This window comes from Pongo abelii, chromosome 10 (assembly GCF_028885655.2).
Source record: "Pongo abelii isolate AG06213 chromosome 10, NHGRI_mPonAbe1-v2.0_pri, whole genome shotgun sequence".
Classification (NCBI taxonomy): Eukaryota; Metazoa; Chordata; class Mammalia; order Primates; family Hominidae; genus Pongo; species Pongo abelii.
In genome coordinates this window covers 47280690-47303677 of record NC_071995.2, presented here as the reverse complement: position 1 = coordinate 47303677, position 22988 = coordinate 47280690, and the positions used below count along the sequence as shown (strand labels likewise).

At 41.0% G+C, this 22988-nt stretch overlaps 1 protein-coding gene across 6 annotated transcripts in view; it reads right to left on the bottom strand.

Annotated features, from left to right (window-relative positions):
- Positions 1-760: 760 nt before the first annotated feature.
- Positions 761-22988, bottom strand: part of SPATS2 (spermatogenesis associated serine rich 2) — a 165816-nt gene continuing 143588 nt past the window's right edge. For 4 of the 6 annotated variants that reach the window (XM_024257086.3, XM_054527930.1, XM_054527931.1 and 1 more), the window contains 5 exons: positions 13468-13526; positions 9017-9126; positions 5335-5437; positions 3294-3508; positions 761-2246 (listed from right to left, as the gene is read on the bottom strand). In XM_024257086.3, coding sequence (XP_024112854.2) covers positions 1935-2246; positions 3294-3508; positions 5335-5437; positions 9017-9126; positions 13468-13526 — 799 coding nt within the window. In that variant the 3' untranslated portion in view covers positions 761-1934. The remainder of the gene's footprint in view (positions 2247-3293; positions 3509-5334; positions 5438-9016; positions 9127-13467; positions 13527-22988) is intronic. The other 2 variants (XM_063711739.1, XM_054527932.2) reach the window with 1 other exon arrangement.

Genomic DNA, 22988 nt, shown 5'->3' with positions numbered 1-22988 from the left:
AGCAATTAATCAGAAATGCAGGGCTTTTTCCTGACACCCAGGCAGGCTGTTGGTGTCGTTAGACAAATTCCCCCAAAATGAGGTGCTCTTGGAAAATGGCTTTCCCAGAACTCCTTGACTACTGTTTTCTTTACTGAAAGACAGACAGATACACACACTCTCTCTCTCTCTCTGAATGTGTTCAACCAACCTGAACCCTGGCAGCTCAGCTTCATTCAGCCAAGGAGGCAAGGGAAGCCCTGAGGCAGCTACGTTCTGCACGGCTGCCACTTACAGTCTGGGCTTCAGACTTGGGAGAACACATGCCAGAAGCTCTGCTGTGATTAAATCACAGATGCTGGGGGTGAGTGTGGGGTGGAAGGGTCTAGCACCCATGCCACCTGCTACACACAGGAGCTCAATTATATGGTTATGTTCAATACTCAGTCAAGGGATAGGGAGTTGGGGAGAGCAGTGCCATTATAACCTTTGGTTACCTGGGAGAGCCTGGAGAGCTGTGGTTTTCCTAAAGTGGTTAAGTTCTCCTTTGGAAAGTCACCATTCCCTATCCTATGATCCTTTCTCACTAGGAACAACTGCATTTGCTCTTCCTGGCTTTCACATTTTAATTTGGTTCTGAAGCTACACAGTGGTGGCAGACAAATGACTTGGGAATCAGATACCCTCATTTAATCCTGGAACAAGCTGTCTGACTTCTACCCCCATGAGGCCCAAAGAAAAACATAATGAAATTAAACCACTTGCTGCTATGAAACAAAAGTGGGAATATTTATGCAGCTGTTTTTATTTATTCAACTATAAAGATTGCAGCAATTTTTTGATGAGTAATGCCTTAGATTAACACTAATTATATTGCTATAAATTTGGTTCAGGATCAGAATAGGGTTCAGGAAAGGGAGAGAACAAAAAAAAAAGTCTCCAAACATTAAAACAGAAAAATGCTTTTTTTTTTTTTTGAGACTGAGTCTTGCTCTGTCTCCCAGGCTGGAGTGCAGTGGCACAATCTCAGCTCACTGCAGCCTCCGCCTCCTGGGTTCAAGCGATTCTCCTGCCTCAGCCTCCTGAGTAGCTGAGATTACAGGTGCACGCCACCATGCCCAGCTAATTTTTGTATTTTTAGTAGAGACGGGGTTTCACCATGTTGGCCAGGCTGCTCTTGAACTCCTGACCTAGTGGTCCACCCGCCTCGGCCTCCCAAAGTGCTGGGATTACAGGTGTGAGCCACCACACCCAACCTTTTTTTTTTTTTTTTTTTTTAAATTTAATTAAATGCTACTTTCTCATAGACTTCCCTAGACTGGTTTGCAATCTAAGGTAATAGGAAACAAGGCATTGGGCATTTTGAAGAAACTGCAGGTTAAGCTATGGTGCCAAGCAGAAGATTAAACACTGATTTGAGTGTCAAATCTCTGGCACATTCTGGGATAGAGGCAGGTTCTCAAATGTTTCCTAGTGTTCTTTCTTTTTCACTAATTAAATTTTCCCTTCTCTGGTGAATCCAGTGCAGTATACAATCCCCTCATTGCCTCTCTTGGTCAAATAGTTGTTTGAAGGGAACCTGTCAGGCACCTGTGGCTTCTGCTTAGACTGGAAAGGTGGCAGACTAGCTGTGATTCACCTCCTCCTGAAACAGCCTGGACAGTGGAGGGGTCAACTGGAAGGCCGAAACCTGGTAACAGCTGCCTCTGATTCCTGGTGGAAATGACCAACCAGATTCAATCCATATCACTGGGAAAGATCAAGGAAAAAAAATAGCTTCCCCTCCAAAAATGGTAAAGAGGAAATAAGGAGACAAACCAAAAATACTTAGAATGGCACAAAAAGTGATAACGCATAAACTTCTTTTTGTTATTAAATCTAACTATAAGTTTCCTAAAGTCCAGTTATCAAGTTGAATTGTGTGGATAGAGGAGAGAGGCCAACTGGATTTTCTCTCAAGTGTTCATGGCTTCAGTCTGAGAGGTCCTGGGTTTGCGCTGGGGGAGCCCCTTTTTGAATGAAGGCGTGGGAGGGCTGGGCTCCATGCTGACTCCAGTTCCATTGGTCCCTGCAGAGTGAGTCTGGCCTCTTTCACTGGTGTTTCCTGGTGCCTGAGATGGAGCACTCTGATACCTGGAACCAGATGAATACCACGAGCTGTTTCTGTAACGACCCATACTGTCATGCCGCCCTTGGTTCATGGGGTCATTGGACTTTTGGCCTTGTGGCCTATAGCCCTGTCCTCCTCGTCTGTTCCCTGGCAATACCTAAAGATAAAAGAATACAACGTTCAAGGTGCTCTAGCATTATAGTACCCCATTCGTTCACTTTACAGGAGTATTCTGAAAGCAGAATTGTGGTATTCCATGCTTGGGACTCAGTTATCTCTCAAGACTCAAAGAATTCTCTCAGCCAATCCAACCTAGCCACTACTTCAGAACTAATCCATCTTTCCCTGCTCTTCATGCCCAGGCTCTTCTCCACTGAAGAATTTACTTTTCTTTAGTTGGATGCAAGAAGAAAGATAAGGAAGAAAGAACATTCCCTGGGTTGTTACAAGCCCTCAATTGGACATAATATATTATATTATGTCTGAACACTGCAGATAAAAGACCATTGGTAAACATAATAAACATTTGGAATAATAAAGTAAACATCACTATGGCCTGCTTTGCTAAATGTCATGAACTACAGATTAAAGTATGCTGCTGTGGCATTCAGCACATCTTTGGCATTATAATCCAGAAAGCTTATGGTATGGGATTTTATTTTTGTCCTCCAATTCCAAACGTCATACCAGTTCTAAAGAATTACCGACAGTACTGCCTTGGATTGCTCTTGTGTTTATTCTTCAAACAGGAGAAGAACCTATGGATTACTCCTCAGCTTTCTAGTGTTTTCCCCCCATCCCACCAGGTCACTCTCTCTTTCCCTGTAAATTCCACATTGTGCTTCTAGGGAGTTGCTGCTTTCAGATGCACACTGGTAAAACTGCCACTTGTGGTGCCTGTCTACCTTGAGATGGGTGCACAACTCCCAGTGTGACTAATTACCAGGCAATACTATCTACAACAGCAGGGATCACTGCCAACACAAGAAAGTCAGCAGTTCTTGGCAACAGGAAATCTAAACTGGCTGGCAGTTTGGAACATACGTACCTAATGCTTTCTCAGGAACTAACTTGGGTTGGAGGGATTCAAAACAGGCATGGAATGGGAATAGAGAGGAAGATAATATACTGAGCTAACAGCATTTAAGCTTTGACAATCTGGAGGGTTTTCTTCCTAACATGCTCAGTGTAGAAGCTAGGTTACCTCCCGAAGTGGCTGGTAGGGCTGGCCACTGGAGTTTGCTATGGCTGCAGGAGTCTCTCCTGGTGCAAAGTTTTTCTTGTTAGCACTTGTAAGGCTGGGAGGAGAGGCACAGTTGGAAGAGGAAGCAGCAGAGGCATCACTTGGGCTACTCAAGGACACAGATGTAATTGAGCTACATCGGGATCTGGTTGAATAGCTGTTCTTTGGATGAGACACTGAAACAGAAATATGAGGAATATTTGATCATATGATGGAACCGCACAATGGGTAAGATTTCTTTCTCAATTTCACAATGAGCAATTTAAGATAAAGAACTGTCTATTCGAATAAAGAAAAACCTACAAAACTGGTAACAGGAAGTAAAATCTCCCTTCTCCCCACTTCCTCCACTTCCTCCAAAGCCCCACTGCTTTGTAAAGGAATTCTTAGACAAGAGAACAGTTAAAATCAAAGTTACCCATTCCCCACTAACTAATGACTTCTTGGGATTGGATCTAGTACTACCTAAACTCCTGACTATGGCTCTAGCAGCTGACTAAGCCTGGGAACAATAGTACAGACCATATGTTCAGTTTCCTATGCAAAAAACATTCTAAAGTACAGCCTTTGCAAAGAAAGAAAAAGGTACATAAATAAAATCTTTGCTAAATTCTTTTTAAAGAATTTGAATGATACAAGGTATAAATAATCAAGATCAGTTAAATATGAATAGAACTAATCTTTACAACAAACATGTATATTGCCAAATTTCTTTCTGCAAAATTAATCCCAAATTCAAAGTACCTATCTAACTGAAAAAACTATTAATATTTTCAGCTCAAATTGTGTTAGAATTCCAATGGTTTAAAACTACTCTCTAGATTTTTTTCTTGGCTTTAAGCTGGATTAATGATGAGTTTATAATTGTTGCCATAGGTTAAATATTTCACTTTTTTTTTTTTTTGAGACGGAGTCTTGCTCTGTCGCCCAGGCTGGAGTGCAGCGGCACAATTTCAGCTTACTGCAAGCTCCGCCTCCTGAGTTCACGCCATTCTCCTGCCTCAGCCTCCCGATTAGCCGGGACTACAGGCACCCACCACCACTCCCGGCTAATTTTTTGTATTTTTTAGTAGAGATGGGGTTTCATCATGTTAGCCAGGATGGTCTCAATCTCCTGACCTCATGATTCACCCGCCTCAGCCTCCCAAAGTGCTGGGATTATGGGCATGAGCCACCGCACCTGGCAATATTTCACTTTTATACTAGACAGAAAGAACAGAGAGGCTGAGTTCAGGGTTTGACAAACAGGTCACTAGAAACTCTCATCTCACAGGCACTCCCCTACCCTTTAATGCTTTATTTAAGGATCTATTATGTGCCAGACAAGACAAGTATTGTTTTCTCCTATTTATTCATTTTTTTAGAGACACAGTCTTGCTCTGGTGCCCAGGTTGGAGTGCAGTGGCAATCATAGCTCACTGGAACCTCAAACTCCTGGCTCAAGCTATCTTTCCCCTCTCACCCACCCCCACCCCACCTCCTGAGTAGCTAGGACTACAAGCATGTGCCACCACACCTGGCTAATTTTTTCTTTTGAATTTTTTGAAGAGATGGAACCTCGCTATGTTGCCCAGGCTGGTCTTGAACTCCTGGGCTAAAGTGATCCTCTGGCCTCAGCCTTTCCAGTTGTTGGGATTATAGATGTGAGCCTTGGCGCGTGGCCTGTTATCTCCACTTTGGAGAGGAGTAAAATGAGGTTACTGTAGGGGCAGGGATTCAAACTTGGTCTGACTGTAGGGCCCCATGCTCTTTATACCACATATCAAGCACCTCTCAATACGGCATGAAAAAACAGTCTTTCACATTTAGGGAGCTGGCAAATACTTGTCCTCAGAGTTTAAAGTATCTGCACCCATGGACTTCATAAGCATCCTAGAGTTAGTTTTCAAATAAACAAGCAAACAAGAGGCACTAATGAGGAATCAGTGGTGAAGACAATCAGCATGTCAGTCTCTAATTAATAATCACCACCTATAGTGCCCAGACCCTCTCACCATCTCACCTTGTCCAAATGAACCAATGCTCTTCTTTAGGGTCTCTATATCACAGGTGAACCGGGCTACTCGTCCCAGATCCTCATCATATTTACGTTCACTAACAAAGTGCTGGAGAAAGGACAAAGAAAGGCCTCCAGGTTAGACAAACAACATCCATGGAATCTATAACTTGCTATACAGATAAAACAATCATTTTCAATTGTCTTTTTATTGCTTCAAAGTTTATTAAATGGCCATCACATGACCAACGCCGGGTGATGGAATAAATTCATTCATTTTCTCAAGAGCCCACAGATAAGTCTGTTAAGTTTATGAAATGCTACCTGATGGCTAAAGCCCATTAGATATAATCAAGAGAAACTATAGACAAAGAAAAAAGGAGGAAGAATTTATAGTAGAGGGCCATCTTTCTACTGTTGGCTATTCTCCACGTCTTTCCATTTTATATAGAAACAGATGCAGCAAAAATCTTTACATGGTACTACAATGATACCATTTAGATAGATGGTTTGGTGTTAATAGGAACTTCCTTAGGAAACCTACTTCATCTCTTTATAATAAAGTAGGATTTCTTAGTCCTTGAAATAGGAACAATTTCTTGAGATGGAAAATCATTCATGTGAAAAGTCAACTTTGCAAATGAGAAGTTTATGCTGCAAGTAATTTAATCCTTTTAAGCAGACTGAGCTGAGAAGTAACCAACCCCTTGAGTCAAAAACTAACCATGCTATAAAAATCATGGGACTAGAAACATGTCAGGAATAAAGTGCTTCTGGGGGTCTATTTCATTAAACAATGTCTAAGGTAGACTGGAATCTTTTTTTTTTTTTCAGATGAAAAGGAGATAAAAAAGAAAAGTGAAAGGCCTAGATATAATTTGGAAGAACTGAACCCCTCAGAGCACTCCTCTTAACTGTGGGTGGGCTAATACCACTCTGCATCAGAATTCTCAGGAAGCAACCAGAAGCACTGAAAGGGAAAGGAGAGAGAAAATGATCTTCTGGCCTTGAATTCCTAAAGTTTCAGAGTATGTTGTGGCTTAGGAAAGCACATGAACCTCTTGTTACAAAGCCTTCAGACATGTAATATCAGTCTGAGATTAATTCTGAAACAAATTCTAGGGTTTGTTGAGTCAAAGACATAATAGGAATGACGGAAATAAAATGATCTGGAAATAAGACATTTAAATTGCACAGCACCCACATCAGTACACTGAAAAAGTGGAGAGAAACAGATCCTTAGTCAGCCTGCAGAAATATTTCTAGCAGCTTTTCAGCCACGTGGGAAGAGGAACAGATGAAGCCTGTGAGAGCCAGCATTCTCATCTAATTGCAAAAGGGTTTCCGGCTTCTCCCCGAGAGTTGAATGAGACTGACTGGCATCAATATGAGGAGGCCTTTCTATAAAATTTAATCATATAGTTTTAGTTAAACAGAAAACAGTAACTGAACATTTGCATGGTTTGGCTAGTTCACCCCAAAAGAATTAAAGGGGAGGCAGTGAGAGAACAACAACACTCCACAGGTCTAACACTGGGTCAGACGATAGCAAGGATCCCTGTAAGGTCCTGGATGATCTTCCACCTCTGTTTTTATTTTATAGAGACTGTTGTACAGCCTCTGCACAAAGTGTTCTCTCAGTGTGACAATAAATCTTATGTGTTCAGAAAGAGAAGAGGTAAAGGGCACAGGTGTGGAGAAGGCCAACTCCCTTTGTTACAGCTTGCAGTTTATAAGCAATTATTTAGAATGCCAATGACCACAACTATCCATGAATATCCCAATCTCTCTCAGGTTCACATGCTTAGTCTCAGAAACACTGTTCTTTATATAAGAATTTGGCCAGGCGTGGTGGCTCATGCCTGTAATCCCAGCACTTTGGGAGGCCAAGATGAGTGCATCACTTGGGGTCAGGGGTTCAAGACCAGCCTGGCCAACATGGTGAAACCCTGTCTCTACTAAAAATACAAAAATTAGCAGGGCGTGGTGACACACGCCTGTAATTCCAGCTATTTGGGAGGCTGAGGCACGAGAATCGCTTGAACCCGGAAGGTAAAGGTTGCAGTGAGAGGCGACAGCGCCACTGCACTCCAGCCTGGATGACAGAGAGAGACTCAAAAAAAAAAAAAAAAAAAAAATTAAAAAGGTATAAATGTTGAACCCAAGTAATTGTTATAAATAGATTATAACAAACATCTCAAAGATAATTTTTCTCTAAAAATCAGAATTTGTCAACCAACTATTTACAGAAGACCAACTACATGCCAAGGTGCTGTGCTAGGCACTTGGAGAGACAGGAGCTCCTGCCTGCCACTGTGAAGTTCACTATCTAGTGGGGAAGACAAATTAACCAATGCACATAAAATCATAACTATGCTCTGAAAGCACAGAATGAGGAGATATGATGGGGAAGTCAGGAAGGATGAGGAGGTCAAGGGTAGTAACTGGGCAGGGCGCGGTGGCTCACGCCTGTAATCCCAGCACTTTGAGAGGCCAAGGCGGGTAGATTACCTGAGGTCAGGAGCTCAAGACCAGCCTGGTCAACATCATGAAACCCCATCTCTACTAAAAAGATAAAAATTAGCCGTTAGGCGTGGTGGCTCATGCCCATAATCCTAGCACTTTGGGAGGCTGAGGCGGGCAGATCACCTGAGGTTGAGAGTTCGAGACCAGCCTGAGCAACATGGAGAAACCCCATCTCTACTAAAAATACAAAAATTAGCTGGGCATGGTGGCGCATGCCTGTAATCCTAGCTACTCAGGAGGCTGAGGCAGGAGAAGCGCTTGAACCGGGGAGGCAGAGGTTGCGGTGAGCCGAGACTGCGCTATTGCACTCTAGCCTGGGCAACGAGAACGAAACTCCGAATCAAAAAAAAAAAAAAATTAGCCAGGTGTGGTGGCAGGCGCCTGTAATCCCAGCTACTCGGGAGGCTGGAGCAGGAGAATTGCTTGAACCTAGGAGGTGGAGGATGCAGTGAACCGAGATGGCATGCCACTGCACTCCAGCCTGGGTGACAGAGTGAGACTTTGTCTCCAAAAAAAAAAAAAAAAAAAGAGAGTGGTAACTGTAGTTGGAGGCAGGGAGAAGAGAGTTTGGACAGATGGAAAAGCAGGTGCGTCTGTGGAGTGTAGATGCCTCCAGCCTCTGCTCGAGGGCAGAGGACCAGGGGGGATGGTATGAACTGAGAGTAATGGCAGAGCAAGACTGCACAGTCCTTCAGACCGGATTAAGGATTATAGTATTCATCCTAAAAGCAACAGAAAGTTTGAAGCAGACTGCTGTAGTGTGGGGAACATACATGGAGGGGGGGCGGGTGGGGCAGAGACAGAATGGATGAACAGAATCAGTTAAGAGGCTCTTACAGAAGTCCAGGCAAGAGATGATGGTAACCTGATCATAATGGTGGTGGTGGAGATGAAGAGATAAGGTCAGATCTGAGATTTAGTCAAATGGACGGGGTGTGCTGATAGATTTAAGGTGGGAAATGGAGAAATTTCCTAAGGTTTCCAGCTGGGACAACTGGGTAGATGACAATACCACTTACAGAGAAAGGGACCTAGAAGAGGGCCAGGTTTGGGAAAGGAAGATCATGAGTTTAATATATTAGATATGGCCATGAATTATGAAAATTTCTTACTTTAGCCCCTGAGGATAAGAAGAAAGGCAGAAAGCAGAAAGAAGTTTTACCTTGATATCAGCTCTGAGCTCAACCAATTGCTGCTCTGACATTTGAACAGCCACATGAGTCATCTTCTTTAGAAGTTCAGCCTTCTTTTGTCGGCTGAGCAAAATTTCCACTGTAGAGGAAAAGTGAGTGTGAACCTTATGTTGCTGCTAAATAGGATAAAGAAGAACTAGAAATATAAGCCTTGCAGTAGGTATTTGGTCAGCCAAAGGCTTAGCTGCCTATCCACCCAGAAAATGAAAATATCAAAAGTCTGGTCTCTACCTTCCATTGGGTCTCTGAAGACAGTTAAGTGGTAAACATTTTTTATAAATCACAAACACTCATAAATCATTGTTATTTCTCCTTCCAGTCAAAAAAATTTTATCACGATGCATATAAATTAAAAAGGAAATATGTACACATAATAAAAAATATTCATCTAGAGTAAGTTGGGTATAAAATGCAAAGAGCATCTCTCTTATTTCTGATTTTGTGGTCTCCTCTCCAGGGGAAACCACTGTTCACCATTTCTTACGTACACTTCCAAATATTGGGTATGTACACACAACATGCATACATATGTAGCTCTCCTTTTTCCCTTCTCACAGATGGAAATATATCATACACATGGTCTTTCTTTTACCTTAGCTATTTTTACTTAATATATCTTTAAATTTATTCCCTATTAATACATCTGGATCACCTTCATTCTGTTTAACAGCCACCAGTATGTGGATATACCACAATTATTTACCGAGTTCCCTAGTGATGGGTATTTAAATTGTTACACCCTTTTAAGAACCACCTTCTCTGGCATGCTTTCTGATATATAACTTGGATACGGTCATGGCAGAGAACATACAATAAAAATCTCCCAGAGAGACAGGGGCTACAGTGGAAACAAAACCAGAGAAATTCTCCCAGGAAGCAGATTAACCACCCAACAAACGTTCTCTACTATCAGGGAAGGGACTCTGCTATTCCTTCCCGTCCAGCAAGATTTGATCATTGCTTTTCCAAGTGGGAATTTTTACTATAATTATCCTTTTCTTTCTCCAACTATGTAATATCGGAGAAGGGGGCATTTAGCCTTTCTTTTAATTTATGAGACCCCATCCTTGGAAGATCTGAAATCACTCTGAAGACCTGGCCTTTCAGCTGAATATTAACTAACTAGATGAGACTTTGGAGGTATTGCTATTGAGAAGGTAGTGAACATATTCTCATTTTGGAAAAAAGAGGGATACTGGGTAGGGGAAGACTGTAGCAAAGACCATTAGTTGATGGAACACAGTCTTTCCAACTATATTCAGGAACATTCAGGGCTATCAGAAATCCAATGTTGTTGGGTATCAACATAACTGGATTAAAAAAAATCTATATATGTTCTGGCTTTGCTACAGATGAAATGGTCATGTGATATAGTTTCCCCATTGAGATATAAGCAGAACTCAAAGGGCAGGCTTTACAGGAAAGTGTTTTAAGGGAGTCTTAGCATGTAACGTTTTACTCCTTCTCGACTGGAGCCTAGGGAGTTGTCTTTTGACCATAAGCATACTCTCAGAATGGCTGGGCAGAAGGACAGAAGAACCTGGGTCCCTAATGTCATCTGGGAAATGTCCTGCCAGCCCTGGGTTGCTTACCTCTGTACTTTTCATTTTCTGAGAAAAAAGGACACTCACATTTATTTAGGCCACTCTGTTCCATGTAGTCAAACTCAATCCCTAACTGACACACATAGAATCCTGTAACATACTGAGGAATTAGCCAAATTCACGTCAGAAAAAAACAGAAGTTTTAAAGAGTTACACCAGGTATTACAGAGAGCTGGAAGTATTTAGCAAGTTTACTCAGCCCAACTGCCACAGAGATGCACACATGGGCTGCCTAGACCCAAGTCACACTAATCAGTCAGGACCCACTTTCTCTGGAGTCAGGAGCATGCCTACAAAAGTTTCTTAACACCAAAGCCCAACAGTTACAAATGATCTATTGGTTTAGGTCCCAAGTTAAAAGCTATTTGCCATTTGTGTCAACTTCAGTTTCTCTCAATTCTAGCATTCAGTGATTCTATGACAAAATTATAGCTCTCAAAATGGCGAAAATGAGGTGAATAAAAAGCTTTCTACACATAACAGATAACTCATAGGACCTAATTATACAACACTGGAAAAGACTGAAATACTACAAACCTATCAGTTACTTAATAAAATTATAATATGTAAAAAACAAAAAGCAACTCTTGATAGCATTGGTAAATGAGTAATTATATCATGTCATTGAGAACCAGGATTTTCAGGGAGAAAAGAGCTAAAGATATAAAACTGATGAAGTTAAGTAAAACTCTGAGCTCTGAATTTGATAAAATAAGATTGGCCACAAATTGATAATTGGTTGAAGCTGAGTGATGGGAATTTGTTACATTAGCCCTGCTATTTGAAATGTTCTTTTCCTTTCTTTTTAGTTTTGAGATGGAGTCTTGCTCTGTCGCCAGGCTGGAGTGCAGTGGCACAATCTCAGCTCACTGCAACCTCTGCCCCCCGGGTTCAAGTGATTCTCCTGCCTCAGCCTCCCGAGTAGCTGGGACTACAGGCGCATGCCACCATGCCCAGCTAATTTTTGTATTTTTAGTAGAGACGGGGTTTCACCATGTTGGCCAGGAGGGTCTTGATCTCTTGACCTCATGATCAGCCCGCCTCAGCCTCCCAGAGTGCTGGGATTACAGGAGTGAGCCACTGCACCTGGCCAAAATTTTCTGTTAATATAAAAGATGTATTAGTATTTTTAAAAGCACCTTCTTTTTTTTTATTTCAAGACAGGGTCTTGCTCTATCGCCCAGGCTGGAGTACAGTGGTGCAATCACAGCTCACTGCAGTCTCGACTGCCTGGGCTCAAGTGATCCTCCCACTTCAGCCTCTCAAGTAACTAGGACCACATGCAGCACATGACCCCATGCCTGATTTATATATATATATATATATATATAAAATTTTTTTTTTTTTTTTTTTTTGAGACGGAGTCTTGCTCTGTCGCCAGGCTGAAGTGCAGTGGTGCGATCCTGGCTTACTGCAAACTCCACCTCCTGGGTTCAAGCGATTCTCCTGCCTCAGCCTCCCGAGTAGCTGGGACTACAGGCGTGTGCCACCATGCCCAGCTAATTTTTGTATTTTTAGTAGAGATGGGGTTTTATCATGTTGGCCAGGATGGCCTCGATCTCCTGACCTTGTGATCTGCCCGCCTCAGCCTCCCAAAGTGCTGGAATTACAGGCATGAGCCACTGCGCCCAGCCTTATTTCTTATTTTTTGTAGAGACGAGGTTTCACTATGTTGCCTAGGCTGGTCTCAAACTCCTGGGCTCAGGTGATCCGCCCAAAGTGCTGGGATTATATGCGTGAGCCACCATGCCTGGCCTAAAAGGACCTTCTTCTCAAAAGTAAGAAATATGTCTTCTTAGTGGTTTTAGTTTATCTGCATTTCCATTTTCAAAAAGAAAATATACAGATAAAATAATGGACTCAAATGTCAAATTTAGAAACTCAAAATATATTGCTCAATGTAACGAAATCTCACCTCTGAAAAACAGTGGAAGGCATCTCTGCTACATTCTCAAATTTTCAAGTTAAAATGGACCAAAGCTGAAGTCATTTCAGTGCTTCAAAGCTGCATCCTCTGGCCCGTGACCACACACACAAGTGATTTAACTGTGAGTCATGGTCTCGACCTAGCCCAGCATTTCTATTCTTACCAGTTTGAGGGTGGGTTAAAATAAACAACCTTCCTAATAATAAATCTGGCATTCAATGCAGGAAGATAAAACCTGCCACCGAAATGCCTCAAATCAATGCCATTGTACAAGCTGCAGTTGGTATTCCCTTGTCTTCATGTAGCTGTGTATGTTTAACCTAACATTTAACAGAAATGATAAAAAAAAATAGGTATCTGTTTTTTCTGTACAAAACCCCACAAATCACCAAAGTTAGACTTCATTCCTCCAGAATCTATTTTAGTAAGCTTTCAAGAAACCTGGTATCTTGAACCCTCAATTCTCTAACTTTTCCCCTATTGATAACAGACACTGAGTGAAGACTTCTATAAACTGAGAAAACAAAGTTTTGAGATAGGTAATGATAGGAGTATATACATTCAATCGTACCCAACCTAATGAAGTCTTAAACACTGGAGGAAGAAACAAAATAAAATAAAAACCTGGTGGCAGATACCATGATGTAGTCTCTTATACACTGAACTCTGCATTCAAAATATTAAGATTTGGAAGTATTTTTAAAACAGGCTCTTTAAAGTTATTTTACCTGAAAGGATTCATATGCCAGTACAGTGCAACTGCTTAAGATTATTTAAATATATAAACTCTTATTATGGTATTTATATGGAACTTTTGTTATAAGGGTTGGGAAGTAGGTACCTACTATTTATGAAGGTAATAGCTTTAATTAAAGATCAATCATCTTACTTGCTTCAGCTTTCACTTTGTCCATTTCAGCAAGCAACGCCACTTCTCGATCCATTAAACTAGGAAAAGATGACAAAGGAATAAAAGGTTTGATCAGAAACTCAAATACAAAATTAGCACATTATTAATAGTAGAGAAAGACCGGTGAGTTTGTTTGCTAAAAGCATACTAAAAAATAATATCGTATGGACCACATAAAAATTCTGATGTCTTACTCTCAACAAAGAATATTTTAAGATTTTCCCATAAATAAACTAAATAGACCCAATTTCCTTTTATATTGCAATACTGGTACATTGCAGCAGTACACCAATTGCTAGAAGTCTAAGAGTTGAGAACCAGCAGATGGCAGTGGCAAGCTACAAAACACATTTTTTAGTAAGCTGTGCTAAAGCAAAAGTCCGTGTGGAAATTACTTACTTAACCATGTATGTACTCACATACGTTTTTTTCTGTTTTTTTTGAGACGGAGTCTCACTGTCTTCTAGGCTGGAGTGCAGTGGCATGATCTTGGCTCACTGCAAGCTCCACCTCCCGGGTTTATGCCATTCTCCTGCCTCAGCCTCCTGAGTAGCTCGGACTACAGGTGCCCGCCACCACGCCCAGCTATCTTTTTTGTATTTTTAGTAGAGACGGGGTTTCACCGTGTCAGCCAGGATGGTCTCGATCTCCTGACCTCGTGACCCGCCCACCTCGGCCTCCCAAAGTGCTGAGATTACAGGCATGAGCCACCACGCCCGGCCTGTACTCATACTTTTTATATTTATATTTTGGTCTATAAAATTTGATGGCTTTGCATCTAATTAATTTTTACCAAGCAATATCCCCACTAGGACATAGTAAATTTATCCATGATTAGGACCTGTGTATCTTCAACAGTTGACCATGGTTGCACCAAGTCCACTTACATTTTAGTACTTAGAATGAAAAGTAGTCAAAAGATAGACATATAGTGTGCTAGTTTCTGAGAAACATATAATAGTAATGAGGAAGTATGGAATTACAGATTTCTGGTAGGCTTTTTACAGAAAAAGAACATTAAACAGGCAATTAGAATTTTTTCCACTGCAAACATAAATGGTTTATAGGCACATAAAGCTTTTCCATGTTGTTATAAAAGAGCCCACAGCCTTCAATGTATAAGGAGACAGTAGTACCCTAGTATTCAACCTCTGGATGAAAGTAATTTTCCGTACCATATCGGTTTTGCTTTGTGGTGGCAAAAAGAAAAAAAATCTAGAATTTTAATACTTGCACAAACATGGAATGTTCTAACTTTCTTCAAATTTGGAGTTCATTCTGATTTCTCCTTTTGAAGGGGAATATAACTACAGGGTAAATAAAAGTTCCACTCTTGTTTCTGGTTGTAATCATACATACACACACACACACACACACACACACACACACACACACACACTTTCTCTCTCTCTCGCTCTCTCTAATTCAATTTAGCTCAATACACAGTTATGTTAGCACAAAGTAGTTAATGTGGAGACTACGGTGTGAGACACACAAAAATGTCTAAGGCAGGGTCATTTCCTCAAGGAGCAAATCTTTTATAGGGAAGTGCCAGAGAACACAGGTTTGATAATCGTTATGCATGATGTTAATAAACAGACTTGTAACTAAACAAATTTGGTTGGCATATTAATCCAAAAGCATCAAACTGGAGAGAAGATACAATTATTGTGGGGTAGCAACACTTTGCTAAGAAAGCATTTCCCAAACCTTGGCAATATTTTGCTCCAAGAACTCTAGCAGCATTGGAATACCTAAAAGACAAAACAAAAGCACAACTGAGACAGGAGCTGCCAGGCCTACAGTTTGACATTACCTCTCTTCTGTTGCCAAATCACCTTAAGATGCAGACACTGTGTCCATCAGATGACAAATCCTTTTTCTCTGACAAAGCTTGTAAAATATTTATTAAAAGACTACAGCAAACAAGTAAGCCTTCTGCAGCTTACAATCTTTACTATGAGAAGTAGAATGTCAGATGACACTTTTAGCAAGGTCTGCATCAACACAATCAGACTTTTTTGTGGCAATTTGTGCTAGTACATTCTAATAGCATTTTTTTTCCCCCTGTGAGAATGACTAGTGTTCATTTAAATAAACTTTGTTTTTTGATTAACTCAGTGGTGATCACAAGAAATTCATAGGACAGTGCATGGACAACCATATAACCCCTCCATTTAAAAAAAAACTAGCTTATAATATATCCATCTACCATGTACCCACAAAAATTAAAATTAAAATACATATATTAGCTTATGTTTTCATGCCAAAAAACAATGAAAAGCAGTAAGAACTTCTGTTTCTTTTTGTTTGTTGTTTGTCATGTTGCCATCTATTGATAACATCTAGTGAAAGGTCCTATGATGTCAGCCCAGGGTTAAACAAGAGAATCTACTAGTTAACTGATGCTGATATATTTCTCAGAGAAAAGGTTGATCAGCATTTATAATTTTCCATTAAAATTTTTACATCTTTAAAATACAAAAATGAATGTCAAAATTTAATAGTAAATTTCTTATTAAAAGCACATCAAAAAAGTAAATTATATAATGTCATTATAGTTGTATAGAAGAATGACCTATTTTTAGGTTATTTATGCTAAAGCACTTAGGGGTGACATGTCATCTACATCTGCAAATTCCAAATGGTTCCACCAAAATATTATATACACACACAGCAAATACACTGTCATTGTACCATCCTTTCAACTTTTCTATATATCTGAAAGTTTTCATAATAAAAAGTTAGTGAAATGTTGGCATCACAAAATAAATGGAGAAGGTGGGAAGAGTTCAAAGTGGAAAGTAGGTTAGGTGTAAGGATAACAACATAGGCATTTTTTACAATTAAAAACAATAATCTATTGTAACACAACTTTTAACACAGAAACTTAAGCTAAAGTTTTCCATCTGTTTCTGAGCTAAACAATGGTCCCAGTATGTATGTGTGGCCAAGAGGTTCAAAAGTACCTGTGGTGTGAGGTAATGGTTTTTAGATGCCAGAAAGGCAAGCAATGAGTCCTCCCAGAGAGTGATGAAAGGCTCATTCAGACTCTCTATTACCTTGCTCACTCCAATACCTCAGGGTACTAAGCTTCCCTCAAGGCTTTCTTGAATGGAAATATGCCATAATAAGCACCAAGCATCTGGCAGACTGGATTCTAAAATTGCTAATGAAATTCAGCTAAATATTGCTGGGAACCTGTTTGGAACAACACTAGTTCTTACTAAGCCTGGGCCTTATTCAGTGTTGAGAATTTCCATATCCTTTCTTCAATCATGAAAGATAGATTTGGATGACTGCTCCCTGCTACTAAAGAAAAAGACTGGTAACTAAATGTTCTATATTTCCTTCCTTCCTTTTCAGGACTTCCTTACCATGTTCACATTTGCTCAACTTATTCTATAAGATGAGGGTTTTTTTGGTTGTTGTTTTGTTTTGTTTTTTTTTTTGAGATGGAGTCTTGCTCTGGAGTGCAATAGCATGATCTTGGCTCATGGCAACCTCTGCCTCCTGGGTTCAAGTGATTCTTCTGCCTCAGCCTCCCGAGTAGCTGGGACTATGGGCATGTGGCACCATGCCCAGCTAATTTTTCTATTTTTAGCAGAGATGGGTTTTTGGCATGTTGCCAGGCTGGTCTCAAACTCCTGGCTTCAAGTAATCTGCCTGCCTGGGATTACAGGCATGAGCCACTGCACCCAGCCAATTTATTCTAAAGCTTTTGCATAATTTAATTGCTCAGAATAGTTGTTACTGAAGCATCCCCATTCACATCTCTAACACAAATTGTGTCCATCATTTGAAGCAAGTCCTATAATTAATATACAGATATCTAACATGCAGTTAGAGATTCTAGCTCTTGCCTTCAATAATTCATTGGTACCAAAAAATTGTTAATTATTTGTTTATGACTGTTGCATTGGAAAAATAATATTAAAATGGAAACGCAACTCTTGACAATTCCACAGGTCAATTATTTCAAGGGATGATACTCAAAACCATTCAATAATATTGTCAGAAAACATTTGTATTCAATTTTATTTGCTCAAAACCTAGAATCTTTTTTTTTTTTTTTTTGAGACAGGGTCTCACTGTCGCCCAGGCTGGAGTACAGTGGCACCATCAAGACTCACTGCCAACTTCCGCCTCCTGGGCTCAAGCAATCATCCCGCCTCAGCCCTCTAAGTAGCTGGGACTACAAGCACGAGCTACCACGCCCAGCTAATTTTTTACATTTTTTGTAGAGATGGGGGTTTCACCATGTTGCCCAGGCTGGTCTCGAACTCCTGAGATCAAGCGACCCATCCACATCAGCCTCCCAAAGTACTAGGATTACAGGCATGAGCCGCTGTACCTGGACAATTTTTTTTTTTTTTAAGACAGGGTCTTGCTCTGTCACCCAGGCTGGAATGCAGTGGTGTAATCATAGCTCACTGCATCCTTGACCTCCTGGGCTCAAGCAATCCTCCTGCTCAGCTTCCTAAGTAGCTAGGATTAAAGGTGCATGCTACCACACTTGGCTAATTAAAAAAAAAAGAAAAAAAAAATTACAGAGGCAGGGGTCTCACTATGTTGCCCAGGCTGGTCTTGAACTCCTGGTTTCAAGTGATTGTCTCGCCTTGGTCTCCCAAAGTGCTGGGATTATAGGTATGAGCCACCATAAATGGCCTTAAAACCCATTCATTCTAATTCCACTAACCAACCAAGCAAAAATTCAAGCAAAGCCAATGCAGACGCCTTTTTTTCTTTGAAGATGGTTTCCTCTTTCCATATAAAATAACCAAAAAAGAGAATTGCCAATAGTTTTTTTCCTTCCTTTTTTATTTTTTTGAGTCTTGCTCTGTCGCCCAGGCTGGAGTGCAGTGACGCGATCTTGGCTCACTGCAACCTCCGCCTCCAGGGTTCAAGCGATTCTTGTGCCTCAGCCTCCCGGGTAGCTGGGATTACAGGTGTGCACCACTCATGCCTGGCTAATTTTTGTATTTTTAGTAGAGACAGGTTTCATCATGTTGCCCAGGCTGGTCTTGAACTCCTGACCTCAAGCAATCCACCCACCTCAGCCTCCCCAAAAGGCCAGGCGCAGTGACTCACGCCTATAATCACAGCATTCTGGGAGGCCAAGGCCGGAGGATCACTTGAGGCCAGGAGTTCGAGACCAGCCTGGCCAATATGATGAAACCCTGTCTCTACTAGAAGTACAAAAATGTGGCGTGCGCCTGTAATCCCAACTGCATGGGAGACTCAGGCAGGAGAATCGCTTGAACCCAAGAGGCAGGGGTTGCAGTGAGCCGAGATCGTGCCACTGCACTCCAGCCTCAGTGACACAGCGAGACTCTGTCTCAAAAAAAAACCAAACAAACAAAAAAATAAGTTAGAATGTGAACATAAGCCACGGTTCTCATGTGACAGGCTTTCAATGGAGTAACCTTTCTTTCTGTTCTTTTCCAATGGTCAAAAGCACTTCAGTTATATGCTAATCCAGGAGATCATGTGACTCAATGATATTTTATAATCTGCTTAAGGAAAAAGAACCAGTAACAATCTGTATTGCTAAGGAGTATGTTGTTCAAGTTTTTTTGTTTTTTTGAAACAGTCTCACTCTGTTGCCCAGGCCAGAGTGCAGTGGCATGATCTCGGCTCACTGCAACCTCTGCGTCCCCGGTTCAAGCAATTTTTCTGTCTCAGCCTCCCAAGTAGTGGGGACTACAGGTGCACGCCACCACGCCTGGCTAATTTTTGTATTTTTAGGAGAAACGGGGTTTCACCTTGTTGGTCAGGCTGGTCTCAAACTCCTGACCTCAGGTGATCCACCCGCCTTGGCCTCCCAAAGTGCTGAGATTACAGGCGTGAGCTACCGCGCCTGGCCTCAAGTTTTTAGTTGGTTACAAAAAAAAAAAAGGTTGAGCCAGGGCCAGGCACAGTGGCTCATGCCTGCTATCCCAGCACTTGGGGAGGTCGAGGCAGGAGGATCACTTGAGCCCAGGAGGTCGAGACCAGACTGGGTAACACAGTGGGATCTTGTCTCTCCAAAAACATAAAAATTAAAATAAAACAAAATAAAAATGGCTGGGGTGTTAAGCCCCCTTAGTGAGTGGCTGACCAGATCCTCATTTGAAACTGTGATTTTGGCTGGGCATGGTGGCTCATGCCTGTAATCCCAGTACTTTGGGAGGCCGAGGCAGGCGGATCACCTGAGGTCAGAAGTTTGAGACCAGCCTAGCCAACATGGTGAAACCTTGTCTCTACTAAAAATACAACAATTAGCCGGGTGTAGTGGCACATGCCTGTAATCCCAGCTACTTGGGAGGGTGAGACAGGAGAATCGCTTGAACTCGGGAGGCAGAGGTAGCAGTGAACCGATATTGCGCCACTACATTCCGGCCTGGGAGACAGAACGAGACCCAGTCTAAAAAAAAAAAAAAAAAAAAAAGAAACTGGAATTATGACACCAATGTCTAAAAGCTCCAGAAACCAGAAAAAGGTGAAAACGTGTGGCGTAGGAAGGTAAACACTGCAGAATAAAGCAAACAGGAATACCTGGTAAGAAAGAAAACAAAAGAATGGTGTAGTGGAAAAGCATCTTTGGGTAAAATATTTTTGTGCCCATCTTTCTCACCTACAACATGAACGTAATACCACAAGTGATAATGTTATATAGATTAGAAGCACTGTACATAAAAGTTTCTGACATACAATAAAAGCTTAGTAAGTGAGCTCAGTAAACAGTGGCAGCAATTATTATTTTAATTCCTGTATTCATCTTGATTTCTCAGTTTCAGCAGAATATCTCTTTAGTAAAATGCAATCATATTAACTGGTAAATCATTATACATTCCAGATTCACTGTAAAGAAATTATTAAATAAACAGGTACACACACTAACACAGTGTAGGCAGTTATGAAGTGATGAATCAAACTAATTTTCCTTTATTTATTATTTTTATTATTATTATACTTTCAGTTTTAGGGTACATGTGCACAATGTGCAGGTTAGTTACATATGTATACATGTGCCATGCTGGTGTGCTGCACCCATTAACTCGTCATTTAGCATTAGGTATATCTCCTAATGCTGTCCCTCCCCTCTTCCCCCACCCCACAACAGTCCCCAGAGTGTGATGTTCCCCTTCCTGTGTCCATGTGTTCTCATTGTTCAATTTCCATCTATGAGTGACAACATGCGGTGTTTGCTTTTTTGTTCTTGCGATAGTTTACTGAGAATGATGATTTCCAATTTCATCCATGTCCCTACAAAGGACATGAACTCATCATTTTTTATGGCTGCATAGTATTCCATGGTGTATATATGCCACATTTTCTTAATCCAGTCTATCATTGTTGTACATTTGGGTTGGTTCCAAGTCTTTGCTATTGTGAATAGTGCCGCAATAAACATATGTGTGCATGTGTCTTTATAGCAGCATGATTTATAGTACTTTGGGTATATACCCAGTAATGGGATGGCTGGGTCGAATGGTATTTCTAGTTCTAGATCCCTGAGGAATCGCCACACTGACTTCCACAATGGTTGAACTAGTTTCCAGTCCCACCAACAGTGTAAAAGTGTTCCTATTTCTCCACATCCTCTCCAGCACCTGTTGTTTCCTGACTTTTTAATGATGGCCATTCTAACTGGTGTGAGATGGTATCTCATTGTGGTTTTGATTTGCATTTCTCTGATGGCCAGTGATGATGAACATTTTTTGATGTGTCTTTTGGCTGCATAAATGTCTTCTTTTGAGAAGTGTCTGTTCATATCCTTTGCCCACTTTTTGATGGGGTTGGAATCAAACTAATTTTAAGTGAAAATATCACATTGAAATTACACTCTCACTGCAATTACAACTATTCAAGAATATGTATGAATATACATAAGGAACACAAGGGAATGCAGAAAATAAAAATTACTTATGTGTTAAGGTGGTAGAATTTTGAGTTTTACTTATATCTAATAAAACGATTATAATTATGGGCAATATAGTAAAAATAAGAGGGAATAATGAAATCTTTAAAAAAAGGAAAAACAAAATTCAGATCCCTCCATCAAATGCTCTCATTATACCTCAGCCTCTGACTTCACCCCTCGCTACTTTCACTATTGCCCCATAGCAACAGCTAGACTGTGTGTGGTCCCTACGTGTCCCTTCTATGCCTCTGCTCATATCTCTGAAATGCAGTGTTCCACCCCAACCTTTCCGCCAGTGTAAATACCATGCTTTTTACATGGCTTGATAATGATTTATTTCCCCGAAGAAATATTTTCTAATTAACCCCACCCCACAGTGACCCTGCCTTTAATCTTAAAACCTTTCCCGCTACTCTGATCTGACCTGAAGAATACCAGAATCACAAGGCACTACAAGTTGTGACTTAAGAATAATAGTGATTTAGGACATTCTGAATCACAAAATCAAAAGAACATTGGATATTCAGATGGAGTATTCTTATAGTTTTACTTTATTGAACTTAAAAAATACTTTCATAGGCTCAGCCTAAATCCTGGTGCTTCTCATCCTAACCTGTTTCATAATGACTAAGTTCCTTAGTCCCTAATTTCTCCTACATTGGGGTTTCTCTGTTACATAGCCTTTAAGCTGAAGAGGAAACAATACAGATGCTCCTCGGCTTACAATGGGGTTATGTCCCAATAAACCCACTGTAAATCGAAATTTTTTTTTTTTTCTTTAAAGAGACAGGGTCTTGCTCTGTCACCCAGGGTGGGAGTACAGTGGCACAATCATGGCCCACTACAGCCTCCACTTCCTGGGCTCAAGCGATCCTCTTCAGTAGCTGGACTATGGACACGTGTCATTGAGCCCAGTTAATTTTGTTACTTTATGTAAAGATGGGATCTCACTATGTTGCCTAGGCTGGTCTTGAACTCCTGGACTCAAGTAATCCTCCTGCCTTGGCCTCTGATATGGTTTGGCTGTATCCCCACCCAAATCTCACCTTCAACTGTAATAATCCCCAAGTGTCAAGGGTGGGGCCAGGTGAAGATAACTGAATCATAGGGGTGGTTCCCCCATACTGTTGTTGTGGTAGTAAGTCTCAAAAGATCTGATGGTTTTATAAATGAGAGTCCCCTTGCACAAGCTCTCTTGGCTGCCACCATGTAAGATGTGACTTTGCTCCTCCTTTGCCTTCAGCCATGATTGTGAGGCCTTCCCAGCCATGTAGAACTGTGAGTCAATTAAACCTCTTTCCTTGATAAATTACCCAGTCTCGAGTATGTCTTTATTAGCAGCGTTGAGAACAGACGAATACAGCCTCCCAAAGTGCTGGGACTACAGGCATGTGCAAATATCTTAAGTTGATAATGCATTTAATATACCTAACCTATTGAATATCAAAGCTTAGCCTAGCCTACCTTAAACGTGCTCAGAACATTTATATTAGTCTGCAGTTGGGCAAAGTCATCTAACACACCTATTTTATAATGAAGTGCTGAATATCTGATGTAATTTATTAAACACTACACTGAAAGTGAAAAATAAAAT